Source organism: Elgaria multicarinata, chromosome 1, assembly GCF_023053635.1.
Source record: "Elgaria multicarinata webbii isolate HBS135686 ecotype San Diego chromosome 1, rElgMul1.1.pri, whole genome shotgun sequence".
Taxonomy (NCBI): domain Eukaryota; kingdom Metazoa; phylum Chordata; class Lepidosauria; order Squamata; family Anguidae; genus Elgaria; species Elgaria multicarinata.
The window spans coordinates 2,360,510-2,383,765 of NC_086171.1; the positions used below are offsets into that span (position 1 = coordinate 2,360,510).

The 23,256-nt window shown below is 47.0% G+C and overlaps 1 protein-coding gene across 1 annotated transcript in view; it reads right to left on the reverse strand.

Annotated features, from left to right (window-relative positions):
- Window positions 1–774: 774 nt before the first annotated feature.
- Window positions 775–23,256, reverse strand: part of LOC134395951 (EH domain-containing protein 3) — a 50,986-nt gene continuing 28,504 nt past the window's right edge. The window contains exons 3-6 of the mRNA XM_063122240.1: window positions 21,445–21,542; window positions 11,455–11,867; window positions 8,507–8,671; window positions 775–4,316 (exon numbers count right to left, since the gene is read on the reverse strand). Of these exons, the coding sequence (XP_062978310.1) occupies window positions 3,789–4,316; window positions 8,507–8,671; window positions 11,455–11,867; window positions 21,445–21,542 (1,204 nt within the window). The 3' untranslated portion in view covers window positions 775–3,788. The remainder of the gene's footprint in view (window positions 4,317–8,506; window positions 8,672–11,454; window positions 11,868–21,444; window positions 21,543–23,256) is intronic.

The window sequence follows — 23,256 nt, forward strand, 5'->3', positions numbered from 1 at the left end:
CACTGGGTGACTTTGGGCCAGTCACAAAACTCTCAGCCCAACCTACCTCACAGGGTTGTTGTTGTGAGGATAACATGGAGAGGAGGAGGAGGATTATGTACACCGCCTTGGGTTCCTTGGAGAAAAAAAGGCGGGATATAAATACAATAATCAATAAATAAAAATTACGAAAAACCACCACCACAGAAGGCTTCTCCCAGTTCGAACTTGACCACCTTATCCTGAGATGAGTTTTTGGACTCAGGCATTTCCTTTCCAGTTAAAGATGAGTCATTTGAGGTGCATTGAATGATTAGGTTTGTTATTCCATGCTATGAAAGCAGGAACTGGGGTCGGAATGGCGCTGCAAGAATTGTACAGGATCCTTAGGACTTCCATTCCCATCATCCCCAGGCAGCATGGTCAAAGGACAGGAAATCTGGGTGTTGTAATCCAAAACGTTGGGAGGGCAGCACTTTGGGGGAAGGCGGCTTTACCACGTTGGCCCCGGTAGTAGTGGTGGTATTTGGGCTCCAGTTCAGGCAGCAAAATAGCAGTTTTCAATCAGTACAAGACCGATTGCTGACAAGCGCATGATGGATTTTTTTGTGGAAAGAGGAAAGACAAAAGAAGTGGAAGGAAAACGTGGAACGCTTAGGAATGAAAGACGACATCCGGAACTCTCCACCCACCGCTCCCTTGGTAAAATTCCGTGAGGGAGATAAAACCGCATTCGGAAGCACCCTGAAACGCCATTTACACAAGTGAACACCAAACAAATTGGATTCAGCCTTCATTTTTTAATAATGTTTTAGGATGCAGGTACAAAAAAAAAGGTTAATGCATTAACTTTTTTTTTTTTAAAGACATGATAAATGCACTGCAATAAGGATGTTTTTACACACACAGAATATATATTTCTCTATATAATATTAACACAGAGATATAAAATAAGTTATAACTGTCCCGGTTCTGTCTTCCCCGCCCCCTCCTCGAGTCACAGTAGAAGTTCAGCATATACAAAGCAATGAGGGCTCTCATCCCAACCCTGACGCCAACGAAATCCTGGGATGGAGAAGAATATAATATATATATATCAGAGGTGAGTGTTGGTGAGGCGAGGCTGGGGGTGATGTGCGAACGGATGCTCAGGGGACAGGATCCGCACCTGTAATGTCCCTTGCTCTCACGCTCAACCATGGAGAATGATCAGGAATGATCGCAGAGTGCAGGACACGGAATAATGGGCTCAAGTTACAGGAAGCCAGATTCCGGCTGGACATCAGGAAAAACTTCCTGACTGTTAGAGCAGTACGACAATGGAACCAGTTACCTAGGGAGGTGGTGGGCTCTCCCACACTAGAGGCCTTCAAAAGGCAGCTGGACAACCATCTGTCAGGAATGCTTAAAGGTGGACTCCTGCATTGAGCAGGGGGTTGGACTGGATGGCCTTATAGGCCCCTTCCAACTCTACTATTCTATGATTCCATGAAATGGAATTCTAGAGACTTCTGTAAGATCCAGGATTTACCTTCTACCTTCCGGTGGTAGGAGGGTTCTGCTCACATAAGATGCCTACACCCAATTTCTGGGGATCAGAGCTCACCCCATTCAACAGGGGACCCCAACCCTCTATCTAGCATTTGGGGGGGGGCTGCCATGAGCAGGAGGGGGGGGCATGGAAATTTCCCAACCCAGCTGCACACGTCTAAGTCTGAATCCATTTCATGTATATAATAAAATGAAAAATAAACTTACTGAGCAGAATTAGTCCAGCCACAGTTGAGCCAGCGTTCAAAGAGATGTGAAAACCGCAGGCCTATTTTAGGGATAAGAGAACAGGATGCTGGACTAGATGGACCCTTGGTCTGATCCAGCCTCAGGGCACTTATGTTCTTTCTTAATCCTTGGTTCCCTGCCTCTCGCCTCGCCAGCATTTCCATTCAAAGGGCTCATTTGAGCTACTAACCTGGCCCTCCCCCACCCTGGTGCCCTCCCGACATGTTGGACTACAACTTCCATCATCCCCAGCCAGCATGACTAAGGGCAACCCATATAACCCCAGCTATACTGTTCTCAGGATCCCAGCAGCACTCGCAATCTAGCAATGCCATTAATCGGTAAAGGGCTCACTGGGTGGAACCCAACGGGATATTTATGCCCCCCCCCCCGATTCCTTTCTGCCCCACTAATTGCCTTCCACAAGCAGTAACTTCCACTGCACCAGTGGGACTCACCACTTATTCAAGGGAGTTTTGGCATGTCCTAGAGCAGGCCCTAGAACGACCAGAAATGCTCGTTTCTGGAAGGAGACAGGCCATTGGAGTTCCCTTACACAAGTTCTGCCGGAACCACTAAACCATAGTTGTGCAAGCAGTGGAGGCCTCTTGCGCAATGGAATTGGGGTAGCATAAGGGAATCGGCAGGGCCATAAATGCCCCGTTGGATTCTGTCTATTGGGTTGTATCCAACGTTAGTACAAGTTAAGTGCCATTCATTTTGATGGGTTAAGTCTCAGTAGGTCTACCATTGGCTACAACCCAAGGCTTTGTCCAAAGCTCTGAAAGTGTGTTCAAGTGAGGATTTATCACCTGAGGTTCCCCCCGCCCCACCTCCAAGAAAATGCAGAAGGCCAGACTAGGAGTAATCCATTTCCTATGGCTAAAACAGGTTCCAGGACTGGCCCTCCGCCGAGTTATTCTGCAAATACATCTGTACCACAAGTATTCAAAAATTAAAAAAAAGAAAAAAGAGAGGAAGACATGACAGGTAGGAAGACTGAACACTGACAAGCGTTCCACAGAAATGCTTAAGACCCAAAGTGCAAGTTCTGAGCACCACTCTCGTCCGGAGGTATTGTTCATCTAAGGGTTTGGTTCGGGGTCCATCAGCGACTGCAGTGCTGCAATTTAAAGCATTGGGGACAAATCACACAGGGATATCAAGCTGGTTGATGGAACAACAGTGGAAGTTGTCCTCACCCGACTCCCTACATCAAAGCCTTTTTCACTCCCTAGAGGTGGGCAAGCATGCGACAGCTGAACTTCTTGAAGTTCTCCAAATTCCTCCTAGAAGCTTGGTTCGCTCTGTTAGCATTCCCAAAGTTGAGTGTTTTGTTTTTTTTTAAGCTGGAAAAATGCACCTTTTAATTGAGAAAAACGTCCATTTTTAAAACTGCATTTTTCCTGATCAAAAATGTGCATTCCCCCGCATAGACTAAAGCATGAAAATGCAGATTTGGGGGGAAGAAGGCGGATTTGCGCAAGTGCTCAGTTTTAGAAACGCACACATGTGCAAACGCACATTTCTGAATGCGAACGCAAGTTTGGGAAATTGTGACTTATTTCCAGAGAAATGTTGATCCTGCTTGTGTTTGCGTTCGGGGTTGTGAGCAAGACAGGATCACATGATTTCCAAACAGGAATGAAATTCTCGCAATCCCTGTCACTGCTTCAATTCCTATCAGACGTTTCCTCTTATCAACACATGTCAGGAAGCTACCGGGGAAGAGTTAATTGCATATCATCATGAGAACGCATGGGACTTAGGGTTAGATCCCGATTTAGTCCTACTTAGAGTAGACCTACTGAAGGCGGTGGGACTTAGGCTAGTTATGACTAACTTAATTGCCATTGATATCAATGGGTCTTCTCCAAGTATGACTAAATTTGGACCCAATCCTTGGCTTTGCACCAGGTTCCTTTCCACACCTGGAAATTGTTACAAGCCAAAAAGGGGACCTCACACCTCAACAGGTACAACTTAGGTATGTTCACTGTGCTGCTCTCCAATTTCTTTCTAGCGGCCTCTCATTCCGCTAGTTTCCTCTTGGATGGAGGGATGAGATGGGACGGAAGATCATTTGGAAGCTCGTGGCCTTCCAACTTGACTTTGATGAGATGATTGGCTAGAGCAAACTCCTCGTCATCCAGCATCCCATCCTTATCGATATCGGACAGTTTCCAAATCTTGCCCAGCACCGTGTTAGGCAGCTTGGACCTCACCATTTCCTTCTTAGCATTAGCCCCGGTGATTTTGCCATCAATCGGCGACAGCGTGTAGAAGATCTCGTCGTACATGGGCTTATCTCGGGCCACCACCCAGTTGGCATCGTCGATGCCTTCTCCCGCCCCTTCGCCGTAGCCGTGTCCAAACGGGCCGTGCAGGGTGCCTTCGAAGGCGCCCCCTTTCACCATCTGGACGGGCCGCTGGGACTCTTCCTGCCGTACCAGCACCATGAGCTGGGCAATGTCATTCGCCAGCATATCCTCGACGGCCTCCAGCAACTTGTTCTTCAGAGGCTGGAACTTGCTGAAATCTTGGCCCTGCAGCTGCTCCTGAAAGAGGCACGACAGACAGAATGGGGGTGACGACTGGGTGACCATCCAATGGATTATTCATCACCATTATCACCACCACCACCATTTATTTGTATCCTGCTTTTCCATCCAAAAGTTAGCCCGAAGTGGCTAACGGCATCGTCATACAGAACAACTACAAGTAGGAATTGGCAACTTGGGGGCGGGGGGAAGTCCAAGGGGCATTTTCACCCCCTGGACACACACACCCCACCTGGATTCTGTGGGGTGCTGCAGAGTACATTGTGCTCTACACAGGGCTACCTCTGTGCTAGTCCGGAAACTTCAACTAGTGCAAAATGTGGCAGCCGGGTTAGTCACCGGTACACCTAGGGGGGACCACATTACACCAATTTTAAAATCTCTTCACTGGCTGCCAATTAGTTTCCGGGCAAAGTATAAAGTGTTGGTCATCACCTTTAAAGCCCTACATCGTTTGGGTCCAGGCTACCTGCGGGATCGCCTTCTTCCGTACAATCCGCACCACACACTCAGGTCATAGAATCATAGAATGATAGAATAGTAGGGTTGGAAGGGGCCTCCAAGGCCATCGAGTCCAACCCCCTGCTCAATGCAGGAATCCACCCTAAAGCATCCCTGACAGAGGGTTGTCCAGCTGCCTCTTGAAGGCCTCTAGTGTGGTCATAGAATCATAGAATAGCAGAGTTGGAAAGGGCCTACAAGGCCATCAAGTCCAACCCCCTGCTCAGTGCAGGAATCCACCCTAAAGCATCCCTGACAGAGGGTTGTCCAGCTGCCTCTTGAAAGGTCCTCTGTGAAGAACTTCCTTCAGCCAGCCAAAACTAGGCTGACAGGTATTACCCAGAGGACCTTCTTTTCCGCTGCTCCCAGACTGTGGAATGGCCTGCCGGAGGCGATTCATCAACTTAAAAGTCTTTTAGCATTTAAGAAAGCCATAAAGACTGATCTCTTCCGGCAGGCCTACCCACTTGAATTTTAAGATGCCTTTTAATAATGTGCTGCTTTTTAATAATGTTTGTTTTAATCAATAATATGTGTTTTATGGTGTTTTGCAGTTGTGTTGTACCCCACCTCGTTCCAGAGGGAGAGGCGGGTAAGAAATAAATTCTTATTATTACTATTACTATTATTATTACTATTATTATTATTATTATTATTATTATTATTATTATTAACCAACTTCCTTCAAGTGAGTCCTCCAAAGTAAGAAATAAATTTTTTATTATTATTATTATTATTATTATTATTATTATTATTATTATTATTACATGAAAAAGTTTTTAAAAACAAGAAAAAGGCAGCATTAGAACTACAGAGTGCTAACTGGGCCAAATTCAGTTTGCTTTGAAGCTAGATTCATCGGGTATAGCACTCTGCGGCAGCCACCACATGTCGCCCACCCCTGAAGTACGGTATCAAATAACATTTCAAAAGACCTGAATGAAAAATTATCTAACAATTATCAGAGAGTTCACACCCTCTAATCTCTAACATCCATGTGCTAATTTGAAAACTAGCTTCATCCCAGTGACCCATTTGGCCGGGACAAGCTTTCTGAGACCTAAGAGCCTTTTCAGTCTCTTGCAGGATAAACGCTTTTCCATCTGTTCCACACAGACAGAGCCGGCTAATGACTTTAAGAAGAGCTACAGCCAGAAACAGGCATCGCTGGCTCAGACCTTATTGTTAAGGTTATCGATCTGCATACATGGTTTTATATGCTACTTGCTGAAGACAAAAAGAAACTCCCATCAGCTAAATGGAGTCTTTTAAACACAGGTTATGTAGCAGAAAAGCAGAGCTGCTGTTTTATTTATTTATTTATTTATTCATTGCATTTTTATTTATTTATTGCATTTCTATACAGCCCAATAGCTGAAGCTCCCTGGGCCGTTCACAAAAATTAAAACCATTCAAAGTATAAAAACATGATATAAAATACAATATAAAATCAGCAGCAGTGCAGAAATACAAATTTAAAACACAAATTTAAAACAGCAAAGATAAAATTAAATTTATAGACTGTTAAACTGCTGAGAGAATATAAAGGTCTTCACCTGGCATCTGAAAGAATATAGTGTAGGTGCCAAGCGAACCTCCTTAGGGAGCTCATTCCACAGCCAGGGTGCCACAGCAAAGAAGGCCCTCCTCCTGGTAGCCACCTGCCTCACTTCCTTTGGCAGGGGCTCGCGGAGAAGGACCCCTGAGGATGACCTTAGGGTCTGGGCAGGTACATATGGGAGGAGGCATTCCTTCAGATAGCCTGGCCCCAAGACGTTTAGGGCTTTAAATGTTAATACCAACACTTTGAATTGGGCCTGGGCCTGGACTGGCAGCCAATGAAGCTGGAAAGAGACTGGCGTGATGTGGTCTCGTCAGCCAGTCCCTGTTAGTAACCGTGCTGCCTAGTTTTGTACCAGTTGAAGTTTCCAGACCGTTTTCAAAGGTAGCCCCACATATAACGCAATGCAGTAATCTAGGCGACAGGTTATCAGAGCATGGATAACTGTAGCTAGGCTATTTCTGCCTCTATCTTTTAAACACTTCCTGAAAACACATCTTTTCTGCTGATGGGTTTATTCTGGATTTACATAGTATTTTAAAAAAGTTTAAAGCTTTATATTATGTTTTGATCTGTTGTATTTTATGGTTTTAATTGTGAACTGCACAGCTATTGGGCAGTATAAAAAGGTAATAAATAGACATTATGAGAGAGGGAGAGAGAGAGAGAGAGAGAGAGAGAGAGAGAGAGAGGGAGGGAGAGGGCGGGCGGGCACATCTACACCAAGCAGGATATTGCACTATGAAAGTGGTATGAAAGCAGTATATAAAAGGCAGGAGCCACACCAAGCAGGATATAATGGTATAAAAGTGGTATATAGTATGTGTCAATGGGCCCCAACAGTTGTCAGTGCACATGGGTACCGCTATAAAGCAGTCGTGTGGCTCCTGCCTGTTATATACCATTTTCATAGTGGAATATCCTGCTTGGTGTCGATGAGCCCAGAGAGAAAGATGTCTCCCTATCCACTTTCTCCACACTTTTGTACACCTCTATAGGATCTGGGCTGGGAGGAATCAGCGGCGGGCCTTTTTATTTTCTCAATACTTTAACACCTAAATTTAAACTTCGCTGTTTTAATTCTGTATTTTAATCCTATATCAATTTCTGCTGTGTGGTTTTAATCCTGGTTGTGCTTTTTATATTGTAGTTTGTATCTGGGTTTTTAGATTGTTGGATGTTTTATTATGTTCTTAATGGTTTTAATTTTTGTGAACCGCCCAGAGAGCTTCGGCTATTGGGTGGTACAAAAATGTATTTATTTATTTATTTATTTATTTATTTACATTTTTATACCGCCCAATAGCCGAAGCTCTCTGGGCGGTTCACAAAAATTAAAACCATAATAAAACTACCAACAGGTTAAAAACACAAATACAGAATACAGTATCAAAAGCACAACCAGGATAAAACCACGCAGCAAAATTGATATAAAATTAAAATACAGAGTTAGAACAGTAGAATTTAAATTTAAGTTAAAATTAAGTGTTAAAATACTGAGAAAATAAAAAGGTCTTCAGCTGGCGACAAAAAGAGGACAGTGTAGGCGCCAGGCGGACCTCTCTGGGGAGTTCATTCCACAGCCGGGGTGCCACAGCGGAGAAAGCCCTCCTCCTAGTAGCCACCTGCCTCACTTCCTTTGGCAGGGGCTCACGGAGAAGGGCCCCTGTAGATGATCTTAAGGTCCGGGTAGGTCCATATGGGAGGAGGCGTTCCTTCAGATAGCCTGGCCCCAAACCGTTTAGGGCTTTAAATGTCAATACCAGCACTTTGAATCGGGCTTGGACCTGGACTGGCAGCCAATGAAGTTGTAAAAGGACTGGTGTAATGTGATCTCATAATTAATTACTGGCGTAATTAATTTTTAAAAATTATTTAAAAAAAATTAAAACAACACTGTGCTCCTCACTGTTCGTTGGAGCACATGTGCACTCAGGTCCTTTAAAAAATAAATTAAAAAATGGTGGGTGTGACACCCTCCTTCCTCCCGGGATGTCGTGCCCTCATGTGGATGAAGGGGAGGATCTCGTGATCAGGATCTCACGAGATCCTCCCCCCTCCCTCCCTCTGGTGTAGAAATGCCCCCCGTCACTTTCCCACAGGTTCTATTGTTTCTGGCACTCACTTGCATCTTTTTCAGATTAGGGAAGTCTCCTGGCGAAATCTGATGCTCCCTCTCGATCCGTCCATAGATCTCCCCCAAATTGTTCACGAGTTCTTTCTTCTTATTGTCTTTGCCGAAGACGGACGGCATTTCCTTCTTAAGCGAACTGATGATGTAAGCGTGAACCTGAGGGCAGCACAGAGAGCGGTCTTAATAGTCTTTTAAAAGGCTAACAACGGCATCACCCAACGTGGCTAGTATACAGTCTTTGAAAACCGCCCAGAAAGCTTCGGCTATTGGGTGGTTTAAAAAATAAATAAATAAATAAATAAATAATGCTCCTCTCTCTCTAACACTGACAATTGGTCCTTCCTCCTTGTGTTCCTCTTCATTTAAAAAATAAATAAAAAATCACACTCCTTTTCTATAGCCCGCTGCTTCAGAATCCTTACCTCGTTTATCCACACTATCGTTGCACAAAGCTGCCCAAGAAACATCACGGTGGAAAAAAAGTATTTAGAATCAGAGAGTTGCAAAGTTCGTGCTCCATCGACAACCTACTTAAAAAGGGGTCTGGAAACAAAGCCCTATGAAGAGAGACTGAAAGAACTGGGCATGTTTAGCCTGGAGAAGAGAAGATGGAGGGGAGACATGAGAGCACTCTTCAAGTACTTCAAAGGTTGTCACACAGAGGAGGGCCAGGATCTCTTCTTGATCCTCCCAGAGTGCAGGACACGGAATAACGGGCTCAAGTTAAAGGAAGCCAAATTCCAGCTGGACATCAGGAAAAACTTCCTGACTGTTAGAGCAGTACGACAATGGAACCAGTTACCTAGGGAGGTTGTGGGCTCTCCCACACTAGAGGCCTTCAAGAGGCAGCTGGACAGCCATCTGTCAGGGATGCTTTAGGGTGGATTCCTATATTGAGCAGGGGGTTGGACTTGATGGCCTTATAGGCCCTTCCAACTCTGCTGTTCTATGATTCTATGAAGAACAAAACAAACCCACGGGAAAAAAGGCCTGTCTATCAGTGGAGATGATATAGGGCAGCTTTCCCCAAATGGGTGTCTCCCAGATGTGGTGGACTACAACTCCCATCATCTTTGGCTAGCATGGGCATTGTCTGTGCAGCCTGGCCATGACAGGAGTAGGAGGCTGACACAGTGGATGGAGTCAAATCTCTTTTCGCCTGTGAAGGTCACTGGGATTCCTTGAATGGTCTCACTTTCATAGAATCATAGAATAGCAGAGTTGGAAGGGGCCTACAAGGCCATCGAGTCCAACCCCCTGCTCAATGAGGAATCCACCCTAAAGCATCCCTGACAGATGGTTTCTCAGACCTTGAATGTGAACAAAACTTATTCCACCTAGTAAAAATCCCCAGATGATTTCACTGGGATGCAAGTTTCCCCACCGTCTAGTTGCCTCTGTTCATGGCACCTACTGTCATGTCTAACCCTACTGCCTCTGTTTTAGGAGAAGGTGTTTCAGGTAATCAATCAGAATCAGATTTGGACCTAAAGGAGGAGGCGCCTGACACCAGCCAGCCTGTACCAGTGGGGAAGGAAGCTCTCACAGGAGATTCCCCAGCTGAGAGTCAGTCCTCTCCAGAGCTTATCTCCTCAAGGCCAAATCCTACACACTCGGTGGGAAGTGAGCTTTCTTCTGGAGGCAAGCGTCATGAAAAGCTAGCTGATGCTAGGGTCCGCCGGAAGCTCAAACGCACGGGGTGAAGGAAGGTGTGAGAAAGTCGGTTCGATTGCGCCAGAACCTGGCTCCGCACCAGGGGCTCTGAGAGCTTCAGCTATTGGGCGGTATAAAAATGTAATAAATAAATAAATAAATAATAAATAAATAAATACAGTCGTTTGCGAAGTAGCTTCCTATTCTTCTTGAGCGGACAATTGTCTTCCTTAGTTTGCATAGTTTTGCCTAGGGGGACGTTTCCAAGAGGTTAGACTCTATTCAGGTAGAAGAGACGTTTGTTGCTTCATAAAAGCTTTGTAGATTACTTAGCAAGCCTCGTCATTTTCCTCCCATCAAAAGCAAGACTTTTCTGAGAAACACAACACTTCCCAAGGATCCATCTTTCAGGTGGATTCAATTTCAGAGAAGCTCCCAGGGCTGCATTCCAGTGGTGGGCGGGGTGGAAGGTAAAGGAGGCGGAGCCAAAATACGAAAACCACCAGCACATCTTAGCTTAAAGCTTTTCCTGCCATTCCCTGCGTCCTTGGAGAGCCATTTTAGAATGTTGAGAACAATGGAAAAACCAAACCACTGGCCTTAGGGCAGCCTTCCTCAACCTAGGGCGCTCCAGATGTGTTGGACTACAACTCCCAGAATGCCCCAGCCAGGCTGGGGCATTCTGGGAGTTGTAGTCCAACACATCTGGAGCGCCCCAGGTTGAGGAAGGCTGCCTTAGGGGAAAGGAGGTGGGGCCATATGGGGCACCTTGGGGCACCTGTGGTTCGACTCCCCTGTCATACGTGGCCCAAACCTGAAGCCCTTGAAAGTTCCTCACTTTCAAACACAGTATGACTTGATCTTCATTCACTCATAGGATCCTTTTCCGGTGCTTAATACTTCAATGGTTCTCACTCTCAAAGGAGGCATAAAAATCTGATATATACATAAATAAAACAAAGGCAGCAGCAGCCGCCTTTTTTCTAACTACTGCAACAAGAGAAGAACCGCAGGTCAACCCCAGCACACGCTTTCCGACTACCCGGTGGGGCCTTAGGCTGGATTTGCTTGCATGCCTCTCGATGGCCTTCCGCTCTGCAGGTGTTTTGGACTCCAAGTCCCATCAGCCCCAGCCAGCACGGCCAATGATCAGAAATGCTGGGATTTGCAATCTGGAGGGCACCGGACTGGGGAAATCTGGCGTAGGGAAAAGCCTTCCCTTCGACACCTGTTTGCGCTCCGAAGCCGAAGGAAAAACCCTCCGGGCGCCCCACCGAGAGGCCCACCTTGGCTAGCCGTGCCCGCTTAATGAGGTCGTTCAACTTGCGAAGGGCGGCGTTGCGGGGCAGGCTCTGGATATCTCTGAAGAGGTCCTGCTCCTCAGCCTCAAAGAGCTTGCGGTTATCTGGGATGAGAAGCGGGTGAGACCAGAAGGAACCGATGTAGACCCGGATCACTTCGGGCGTGTTGACAATCTTCCCCAGAGACCACATGAGGGCGCCGTAGACCCTCATCAGCTGCTGGGTCTCGATCTGGTCCGCTTTGTTGAGGACCACCCTCATTTTATCCTCGTGGTTTTTCAGCGCTTTGATGACCTCGGAGAACTCGTCCGAGATGTCCAGCTTGTGGGCGTCGAAGAGGAGAATGATGCGGTCCACCCGCTCCGCAAACCACTCCAGGACAGCAGCAAAGTCATACCCTGTTGGGAAGCGGGAGAAGCGAAGAAGGCCCCGTGAGAACAGAAGCAACAGGGGATACATCCACAGCTGCTCCTGGAAAGCTGGCGAGGCGATCCGAGCATAACGGGGGATTCCTCCAGGGGGCGGGGCTTGGAGGCCAAGCTCCTCCCCTGAAGGAATCCAAGGAGGGCCCACAAGCCTGATGGGGAACCTCCAGGGGCGGATTATGCCCATGGGATGGAGGTGGCTCCCTCTCCCGGGATTAAAAAATGACTATGCCAATGTAGCTTGGAGGAACACAGATGATTCTAGCCCACTTTATTACATTCTTACCCCCTTCTAAGCCAACTTCACCCTATTTGAGGTCGAGTTTCATTTTGGACACGGCTGGGCAACCCTCAGCCTAATTCCATGCTACCCTCAGCCTGATTTCGGAAGCCCTGTGCAGGCGGCTGGTTCAGACCTTTGGCAGGAGCGATCTGTCCCTTCTCTGGTAGCCCCACTATACGGGAAGGAAGAGGGAGGGAGAGAAAAAGGGGAGGGGCAAAAAAAGAGAGGAAAAAGAGTGGCAGGGGAGAAGGGCGAAGGGGGGGACCCACATACACTAGCTTCGGTTTTGTTCACCCCGAGCATACGGTCCCCGACAGGTGACCCACAAGGCCATGTGGCCTTCGGCAGAAGAAGAGTTGCCCGCCCACCCCGTTCTCCAGACAGAACTTCATCTTCAGACCAGGTGCTGAGTTACTCTCAAAGAAGGCAGAAAAGCCACACCGGTAGCAAATTGCCACCTTGCCCACCTGAACAGAGCCTGGGACATCCCAGCAAGTAGCAACAGGGCCAGGAACAGCCGTCGGTTCGTACGTCTCTCGTTGCACAGAAACTGGAGCAAGACTGGCTAATAGCAACCAAATCTAGTACCTACATTAAGCTCCAGTGTATTTTTTTTTTTTATCAATCAGCGGTAATCTATTTGACAATCTAGACGCCATCTCCATCGAGACAGACGCCATCCATTACGTAACAATACAGCACAAGTTGCAATGTCCTGCTGAACAAGAGTAAACTGCAGAAATCTTTCCGGTTTTGTATGGCACCACTGTCATGGCTAGTTAAGGACTACCGGGGTCAATTATGGAATTTCACTGGGCAGGACTGCCGCTTAGACAGGCGTCTGGTTTTGCACTGAAGGACATAACAGTGTCAAGAAAGGCACGACTCCTTATTTAACTGGCAGGCCTGCACCATCCACAAAGTAGCGCTGAGGATAAGATGCAGGATAAGACCACACCAGCAAAAAGAAGGAAAGGAAGCTGAGCTTTATTGCATTTGGATCCTAAATGTTGGCTACTGTTGCAAGATTTATTTATTTATTTATTTATTACATTTCTATACCGCCCAATAGCCGGAGCTCTCTGGGTGGTTCACAAAAATTAAAAACATTCAAAGTATAAAACAACAGTATAGAACCATAATATAAAATACAATATAAAAGCTCAAGCAGATAAAAACAGCAGCAATGCAAAATTACAAATTTAAAACACCAAGTTAAAATTTATTTATAGACTGTTATATTGCTGGGAGAATAAAAAGGTCTTCACCTGGCGTCTGAAAAAATATAGTGTAGGTGCCAAGCGAATCCTCCTTAGGGAGCGCATTCCACAGCCGGGGTGCCACAGCAGAGAAGGCCCTCCTCCTGGAAGCCACCTGCCTCACTTCCTTTGGCAGGGGCTCGCGGAGAAGGACCCCTGAGGATGACCTTAGGGTCCGGGCAGGTACATACGGGAGGAGGCGTTCCTTCAGATAGCCTGGCCCTAAGCCATTTAGGGCTTTAAATGTTAATACCAGCACTTTGAATCGGGCCCGGACCTGGACTGGCAGCCAATGAAGCTGGAAAAGGACTGGTGTGATGTGGTCTTGTCGGCCAGTCCCTGTTAGTAACCATGCTGCCCTGTTTTGTACCAGTTGAAGTTTCCGGACCGTTTTCAAAGGCAGCCCCACGTATAACGCATTGCAGTAATCTAGACGAGAGGTTACCAGGGCATGGATAACTGTAGCTAGGCTATCTCTGTCCAGAGAAGGGCGCAGTTGGTATATCAGCCTAAGCTGATAAAAGGTGCTCTTTGCCACTGAGTTCACCTGTGCCTCAAGTGACAGTTCTGGATCCAAGAGCACCCCCAAACTACAGACCCGATCCTTTAGGGAGAGGGCAACCCCGTCCAGGACAGGGCAAACATCACCTCTCTGGACAGATAACGAGGATCACTCTGAAATGTGCCTTTTCCCAACCTTTGGGTCCTCAAATCCTTAAACTGCCCCGGGTCGCAAATCAGAGCCTACATTTTATACACGTGAATGTTGAAGGCACTCATGGACCTGCAAAGACCATCTCTAAAATGCTGTTTATGGGGAATATGAGTGTTTGTGCCTTTCTTTTCTGGCTTCACCGAATCTTCTGTTCTTTTTCAAAGTACTCTAGGCAGAAACAAGCTACGTTACTGTGGTATCCATATCAAACCACACTGATCTCATCTTAAAAGATTACTGGTAGAGTGTATTCCGGTTGCTGCTACTGATGGTATTCTTTGAGCCAGAGAGGGTTATAAGACATTTCATCAAAGGCACCAGGTACCCACGACTCACAAGCCGAAACAATACACCCAATCCCCAGCCAAAGGCTCCACGTTTTCCTGACTTTCGAGAACAAATATTTTCCAGATGGACAGCTCTTTCGTATTCGGCGTAAGCACCTAAAAGATGTTGCAGAAGGCGTCAGCCTTTGACAGCTATTTGATGTGTAGCTATTAGCTCATGACAGCTGACAGGCAGCAGCAGGCGTTGCCCAGCATGTGGCGTGCAGCATTTCACGGTAGCCAATACATGACTTGCAACAGAATTGACTAAGTCTGATATTGCTGACATATTTAAAACGTCCATCTCTGAATTGGATTTGACCATTGGTCTGGAAACAGAAGAGAGACTGAAAGAATTGGGCATGTTTAGCCTGGAGAAGAGAAGATGGAGGGGAGACATGAGAGCACTCTTCAAAAACTTCAAAGGTTGTCACACAGAGGAGGGCCAGGATCTCTTCTCGATCCTCCCAGAGTACAGGACACGGAATAACGGGCTCAAGTTAAAGGAAGCCAGATTCCGGCTGGACATCAGGAAAAACTTCCTGACTGTTAGAGCAGAATGACAAAGGAACCAGTGACCTAGGGAGGTTGTGGGCTCTCCCACACTAGAGGCCTTCAAGAGGCAGCTGGACAACCCTCTGTGAGGGATGCTTTAGGGTGGATTCCTGCATTGAGCAGGGGGTTGGACTCGATGGCCTTGTAGGCCCCTTCCAACTCTGCGATTCTATGATTCTATGGATCGAGGCGGGGAACAACACAAGTACAAAACTCCATAAAATACATATAATTGATTAAAAACTTATAAAACGAATACATTATTAAAAGGCATCTTAAAATTCAACTGAGTATTAACTTATTGAGTACACAATCATAAAGGACATTATTTTTATTAATCTAGTCATTAAACGCCGTAGACACTGATGCCTTCCTCTACGTTCAGCTTGCCTGACCATGGGAAGGCCATTGCAAGTGGGGGTGGGGGAATGAGGAGACTCTCTTCAAGCCCCAGCACTGGTGGAGCTTTGTGGAGACACTGGCTGGAGGGGGGGCTTACAAGGCAATATTAGCCTTCGGGGGCCCTCTTCCTGGCCTCTTCGAAGGGTGGCTCCTGGCAGAGAGGCTCCCGGAAGAGTGATTCCTTTTATCATAGAATCATAGAATAGCAGAGTTGGAAGGGGCCTCCAAGGCCATCGAGAAATGCAGACCGTTAGAAAGACCACGTTTCCCTAGGCCAAGGGCACATTCTGAAGGTTATAAGCTCACAATGAGGTTTTTAATCATAGAATCATTGTTAGCAACATGTTCCCTGGAACTGTGCTCATATAAAGCTGCAGGTGAGTTGCTGTGCTGTTATCAGAGTCACTGCTTTACCTAAGGAGCGTGGATCAAGCATGGCCACAGGGCTGTGCAGACAGATCGCTCTATAGAAGTGGAAGCATAGTTTATGTTTATGGTACGCGAGGCCAAAATGCTCAGCCACCTTCCCCCAATTCCTCCACTAATGTACTGGACCGGCTTGATTAACGCACGGGCGTTGTCTCTGTTGTCCAGTACGGGAAGCTGCCATCTCCAAATCTGGCAAAATGTCTTGTGACTGTGCCATCACTCCCACTGCTTTCATTTAGCACACAATCAAGTTTCTAGTTCTTAGGTCCCAATACGGAAAGTATTTCACCAGGCCAGAATTCTTAAGACCACCCACAGCATGTGCAACAGAGAGAAACTGAGTATGCTTGAACTCACAGGGCATGGTAAGAGGGACAAAGGAATTAATGAGATCTAGGAACCCCACGATCTTAAGTTAGAGTTGCACCTTTCGCCAGTTTTGCCTTTTAGAATCACAGAATCATAGAATAGCAGAGTTGGAAGGGGCCTACAAGGCCATCGAGTCCAACCCCCTGCTCAATGCAGGAATCCACCCTAAAGCATCCCTGACAGAGGGTTGTCCAGCTGCCTCTCTTGAAGGCCTCTAGTGTGGGAGAGCCCACAACCTCCCTAGGTCACTGGTTCCATTGTCATACTGCTCTAACAGTCAGGAAGTTTTTCCTGATGTCCAGCTGGAATCTGGCTTCCTGTCACTTAAGCCCGTTATTCCGTGTCCTGCACTCTGGGAGAATCGAAAAGAGATCCTGGCCCTCCTCTGTGTGACAACCTTTGAAGTATTTGAAGAGTGCTCTCATGTCTCCCCTCCATCTTCTCTTCTCCAGGCTAAACATGCCCAGTTCTTTCAGTCTCTCTTCATAGGGCTTTGTTTCCAGACCCCTGATCATCCTGGTTGCCCTCCTCTGAACATGCTCCAGCTTGTCTGCGTCCTTCTTGAATTGTGGAGCCCAGAACTGGACGCAATACTCTAGATGAGGCCTAACCAGGGCTGAATAGAGAGGAACCAGTACCTCACGTGATTTGGAAGCTATACTTCTATTAATGCAGCCCAAAATAGCATTGGCCTTTCTTGCAGCCATATCGCACTGTTGGCTCATATTCAGCTTGTGATCTACAACAATTCCAAGATCCAAGATCCTTCTCGTTTGTAGTACTGCTGAGCCAAGTATCCCCCACCTTGTAACTGTGCATTTGGTTTCTATTTCCTAAATGTAGAACTTGGCATTTATCCCTATTAAATTTCATTCAATTGTTTTCAGCCCAGCACTCCAGCCTATCAAGATCACTTTGAAGTTTGTTTCTGTCTTCCAGGGTATTAGCTATCCCACCCAATTTTGTGTCATCTGCAAATTTGATCAGCGTTTCCTGCACCTCCTCGTCCAAATCATTAATAAAAATGTTGAAGAGCACTGGGCCCAGGACTGAGCCCTGCAGCACCCCACTCGTTGCCTCTCCCCAGTTTGAGAAGGTTCCATTGATAAGCACTCTTTGAGTCCCATTCTGTAGCCAACTGTGAATCCACCTAATAGTTGTTGTATCTAGCCCACTTTTAGCTAGTTTGTTAATCAGAATGTCATGTGGTACTTTGTCAAAAGCTTTGCTGAAGTCAAGATATATGACGTATAGAATTAGATCAATTCTATACGTTGGAAGCCAGGCTCACAATCTCAAGCATTGGGTGACGGCAGCCCTGCTCAAAAAATACTGTGCATGGTGAGGATTAGTGTGTGAAATGCCGGAGAAGCACGCTGCCCTTTTCGAAGCATGTAGTTTTATCACCAAAGCAGCCAAGACTAGGAAGCAGATGGCAGCTTTGATACAAATACCTCCGTATGGGCATCTGTGCCAGCTGCTATAACCCACTTCTTTGGCTGGAGAAAATGAAACAAGACTCCTGTTAGCGAGCAAACAGGGACGAAGCAGGAGTAGGGATGAAGCCGTGCTTCCGCAGCGGGGCAAATACAACCCTCTGGCATTCCCCAGGAGGCCTCTTTCCCTTTCCAACCCAACCGCTGATCACTGAGTGCAGTTTTTGTGCAGTTTTTTTCCCCCTGGGAAATGATGGGACTTGCAATCCAACATATCTAATGGGGCTTCAGGTTGGAGAAGGCTTTAGACTGTGCCCTGGGTATAGTCTGAAGGCGCATGATAAAGACCCTGAAGGCGCAATCCTATGCATGCTTAGGCCGTTGCTAGACGAGGCGTTAGCCCGGTGTGAGGCCCGGTCTCCCTCCTGTGTATCTGGGTGACACACAGGGGATCCCAGGGTCAGGCCAGGCTAAGTCCTCCCTTAACCCGGGATAACTGGATGCGGTTATGGCCCGGCTTTTCCGCAGCCCTGGACTGAGGCCGGGGCTGCGGAAAGTCTAGCAGGGTCTGTGGCTTTTCCCGGCTGCTCGCTTACTCGCAAGTAGCTTGGAGAAGCCATGGACTGGGCACAGCGCTCATAGGAGCGTTGTGCCCATCGGGCTGGGAGGGGGAATCACGGGGGGGGGGGAGATGGGGGCCGGGGGAAAGACCGGACCCGGCAGGAGAGGGGGAGGAGAAGAACGGGGACGGGCATCGGGGACGGGGAGGGGGGAAGAAGGATGGGGACAGGGCCTGGTGAGTGGGGACGGGCATCGGGGACGGGGAACCGGGCATGGTGAGCGGGGACGGGGGACAGGGCATGGCGAGCGGGGATGGGGATGGGCATGGCGGACAGGGGACGGGCATGACGAGCGGGGACGGGCATGGCGAGTGAGGGGAGGACAGGAGAGTGAGCGGGCAGGGGGGGCATCAGGTATTGTGGGGGGGAAATCAGGGGCAGGGGGAGTGGGGAACCCTTTATTTTTTTAAAAAAAACCCTACCTGGTGTGGCGGTGCACTCCTGCGCACATGGCCCTTTAAGTGTAAAAAAAAAATGCCGGACGCGACGGGGCTTTCCCTTACCCCGTCGCGTGTTACGTCTGGAAAAGGGTGACGGCGCGCGCTAGCTGTAGCACACCGTCGCCCCTACTCCCCACCGGATTATGTGGTAGGTCTAGCAAGGCCCTAAGACAGAAAGATGTTGCGCAACATCCTATTTGCTATGCGGTCTCTCGGTTTGGCTGCATCAACCAACACAGCTTTCACAGCTGCTTAGCGACACTATTGCATCCTGTGTCAGAGCAACATCCTGCTTCTTATGTTAGCTGATGGTGTGTGCTCACCCACATGAAATCACAGGTACAGAAACGACAATGAGGATGGATGTAGAAGACGCAACGGAAAGAAATGGAGTAAAGCCATCCTGCACAATGCCGATTGAAATTAATTCGGCCAACAAAATCATTCTGCCAAGGGAAAATCTAAGGTCCTCCTCTGGGTGCTTACTCCAGGGGAAGCTCGGAAGTCGGCAACAAAGGAGAAGGCCTTTTTTGTGGTGGCCCCCCAATTATGGAACGATCTCCCCGATGAGGCCGGCTTGGGGCCAACATTGTTATCTTTTCAGCGCCAGGTTAAGGCTTCCCTTCTCTCCCAGGCATTCAACAGCATATGTTGAGTTTTAACTGACTCCAAATCTAGCTTTGGCCTGGCTGAGTGATTAATTTTTTAAAAAAAATGTCAGCTGTTTTTATGTTTTTAAATTTTGTATATCTGTTTTTAATGTTCAGTCTTTTTAATCTAAACTTTTTAATTTTTGTAAATCACCCAGAACTTCGGCTATGGGGTGGTATATAAATGTAATGAATAATAATAAAAAAAATCTGGATAGAAAAATAAACCATGAGCAGCTGCAAAATCTTGCATGTAGGTTTCTAATTCTATGTTATTCTGTCAAAGCTCCTGTCTTCCCATGTCAAGTTGGATTCTTTAGGCCCTCACTCCTCATAGAATCATAGAATAGCAGAGTTGGAAGGGGCCTACAAGGCCATCGAGTCCAACCCCCTGCTCAGTGCAGGAATCCACCCTAAAGCATCCCTGACAGATGGCTGTCCAGCTGCCTCTGGAAGGCCTCTAGTGTGGGAGAGCCCACAACCTCCCTAGGTCATGGGTTCCATTGTCGTACTGCTCTAACAGTCAGGAAGTTTTTCCTCAACCTGGTGCCCACTTGATGCATCCACAGACAACATCTATTTACATGAAATATCATTGTATATATTTCTCCTTGATGTGCTAATCAGAATATAGGATTTTGCCTTACATAGCTGTCCTACACAAGTAAAGTGGAATTCGTTTCATCAAAATGTGGTGAAAGGCACTAGCTTGGATGGCTTTATATGGGGGATTCTACAAACGCACAGAGTACGAGGCTATCCACACGACAAGCCAGAGTATGAGCTGAGTGTGGAGCTAATCACGTGAGGTACAGGTAAGACAAGTGTGATATGTGAAGCATCTCTTAAATCCCTGTTGTCATTACACACACACACACATGTTTACAGGCTTTTGCTTAAAAAACGCAATTGCAATGTGCTTGAAAATGCTCAGGACATCAAATTTAACCTCTCCCTGTTCCTCAAAATATTCTGATTTCACATCTGATTTCAAAGCTTTTAGTGAAGGGTAAACTCAAGGTTTCACTCCTTCGTTATCAAGCAATTGTGATGCAGTCTCTGTGATGAGACGGATAGAGTGTGAAGGCACAAGTTCAAGTTCCCATTCAGACACGACGCTCACCGGGTGCAATGGGCAAGCCGCTCTTTCAGCCTGACCTTAGTCAGGATCATGAAAACAAAAGTGGGGGAAACTGCCTGCATGCTGCCCTCAGCCCTCGGGGGAAAAATGTGAGATTAATAAAATAAGCCCTAGGATGAGCACAACTTAGGGTGATCATACGAAAAGGAGAACAGGGCTCCTGTATTTTTAATAGTTGTATTGAAAAGGAAATTTCTGCAGGTGTCATTTGTATATATGGGGAACCTGGTGAACTTTCCGCTACATCACAACAGTTAAAGCTGCAGGTGCCCTGCCCTCTTTTAAATCTGGTCACTCTAGTATAGCTCCTGCACCTTTAACTGTTGTGACAGAGAGGAAATTTCACCAGGTTCTCCATATATACAAATGACACTTGCTGAAATTCCCTTTTCTATGCAACTGTTAAAAACACAGGAGCCCTGTCCTCCTTTCCATATGGTCACCCTAGCACAACTACAGCTGCCATTCATCACAGCCTGCAGGGCTTTCTGAATGTGCAATCAAGACACCTCCCCCCAAAAAAGTGCAGTCCCAGGGGGAAAATGGGCAGTTCCAAAATATAAGTGCAGGTCAAAATTGAAGTCATACAAAAGTGTACGACTTCTGCGTAGTTTTTCAACGCTGGGAAAAGCATTCGAAAGCATGCGCCCTCCCTCTCTGATCACAGTGGTACAAGTCTCCGATTCAGATTTAACTTGAGAGGGAGATACAGGCACCCCATCCTGCCTTCCCAGCCAGGGGTCAATTTTAAAGCTTTTTAGGACATTCCAAAGCAAATCCTGCGTTCAATCGATAGCACTGAAAAGAACGAGCTCAGCAATACCTACTCGGCTTTCACACGTCTACATTTTGGAAGAAGACGTAAGCCAAATCCAGAAGAAAGGCGCCCTTGTCCCAGAATTAGAAGGTGCTCCTTTAACATTACCTCGGCTGATTCTCTGCTTCTCCCCGGAAAGGATCCCTGGCGTATCGATAACACTGATGCTCTCCAGAACCGCGTTTGGCAGCTGAGCACATACGAATCTAGGGGGGGGGGGGGGAGACACAAAAACAATTCACCATCAAATAACCATGGAGAAAGAACACAGATAATATTGACAGAGGGAGTTAAGCCTCGGGTTAGGGTGAATCCATCAAACTCAACCTTGTCCCGTTCCTCGTTTTTCAACCCCAGCGTGGGTCCACAGCGGACTGCAAGCCTCTGTATTCCCCGCATGAAAATAACGTACACATTATTTGTAAGCATCTCTTAACTGTACACATTTCCCCTTCAAATTGGGAATAGCAGCTTCGGGGGCATTTCCAAATGTACATGTTTTTTATGCAGACATCTCAAATCTACAAATCACCCCCGCCCTCTCCTGACCCCGAAACCCATTGCAAGCCTCAGAAGTTTACGGATTTCATCATAGAATCATAGAATAGCAGAGTTGGAAGGGGCCTACAAGGCCATCGAGTCCAACCCCCTGCTCAATGCAGGAATCCACCCTAAAGCATCCCTGACAGATGGTTGTCCAGCTGCCTCTTGAATGCCTCTAGTGTGGGAGAGCCCACAACCTCCCTAGGTAGCTGATTCCATTGTCGCACTGCTCTAACAGTCAGGAAGTTTTTCCTGATGTCCAGCCGGAATCTGGCTTCCTTTAACTTGAGCCTGTTATTCCTTGTCCTGCACTCTGGGAGGATCGAGAAGAGATCCTGGCCCTCCTCTGTGTGACAACCTTTTAAGTATTTGAAGAGTGCTCTCATGTCTCCCCTCAATCTTCTCTTCTCCAGGCTAAACATGCCCAGTTCTTTCAGTCTCTCTTCATAGGGCTTTGTTTCTAGACCTCTGATCATCCTGGTTGCCCTCTTCTGAACACGCTCCAGCTTGTCTGTGTCCTTCTTGAATTGTGGAGCCCAGAACTGGACGCAATACTCTAGATGAGGCCTAACCAGGGCCGAATAGAGAGGAACCAGTACCTCACATGATTTGGAAGCTATACTTCTATTAATGCAGCCCAAAATAGCATTGGCCTTTCTTGCAGCCATATTGCACTGTTGGCTCATATTCAGCTTGTGATCTACAACAATTCCAAGATCTTTCTCATTTGTAGTATTGCTGAGCCAAGTGTCCCCCATCTTGTAACTGTGCATTTGGTTTCTATTCCCTAAATGTAGAACTTGGCATTTATCCCTATTAAATTTCATTCTGTTGTTTTCAGCCCAGCACTCCAGCCTATCAAGATCACTTTGAAGTTTGTTTCTGTCTTCCGGGGTATTAGCTATCCCACCCAATTTGGTTTCATCTGCAAATTTGATCAGCGTTCCCTGCACCTTCTCGTCCAAATCATTAATAAAAATGTTGAAGAGCACTGGGCCCAGGACTGAGCCCTGCGGCACCCCACTCGTTGCCTCTCCCCAGTTTGAGAAGGTTCCATTGATAAATACTCTTTGAGTCCGATTCTGTAGCCAACTGTGGATCCACCTAATAGTTGTTCCATCTAGCCCACTTTTAGCTAGTTTGTTAATCAGAATGTCTTGTGGTACTTTGTCAAAAGCTTTGCTGAAGTCAAGATATATGACGTCCACAGCATTCCCACAGTCCACAAGGGAGGTTATCCTATCAAAAAATGAGATCAAATTAGTCTGACAGGATTTGTTCAGACTAATCCTGTCAGGATCCTCAGACTAACCCCTCAGACTAATCCTCAGACTAACCCCTCTCAGCGAGAGGGGTTCCGTTCCATGTTCAGTTTTA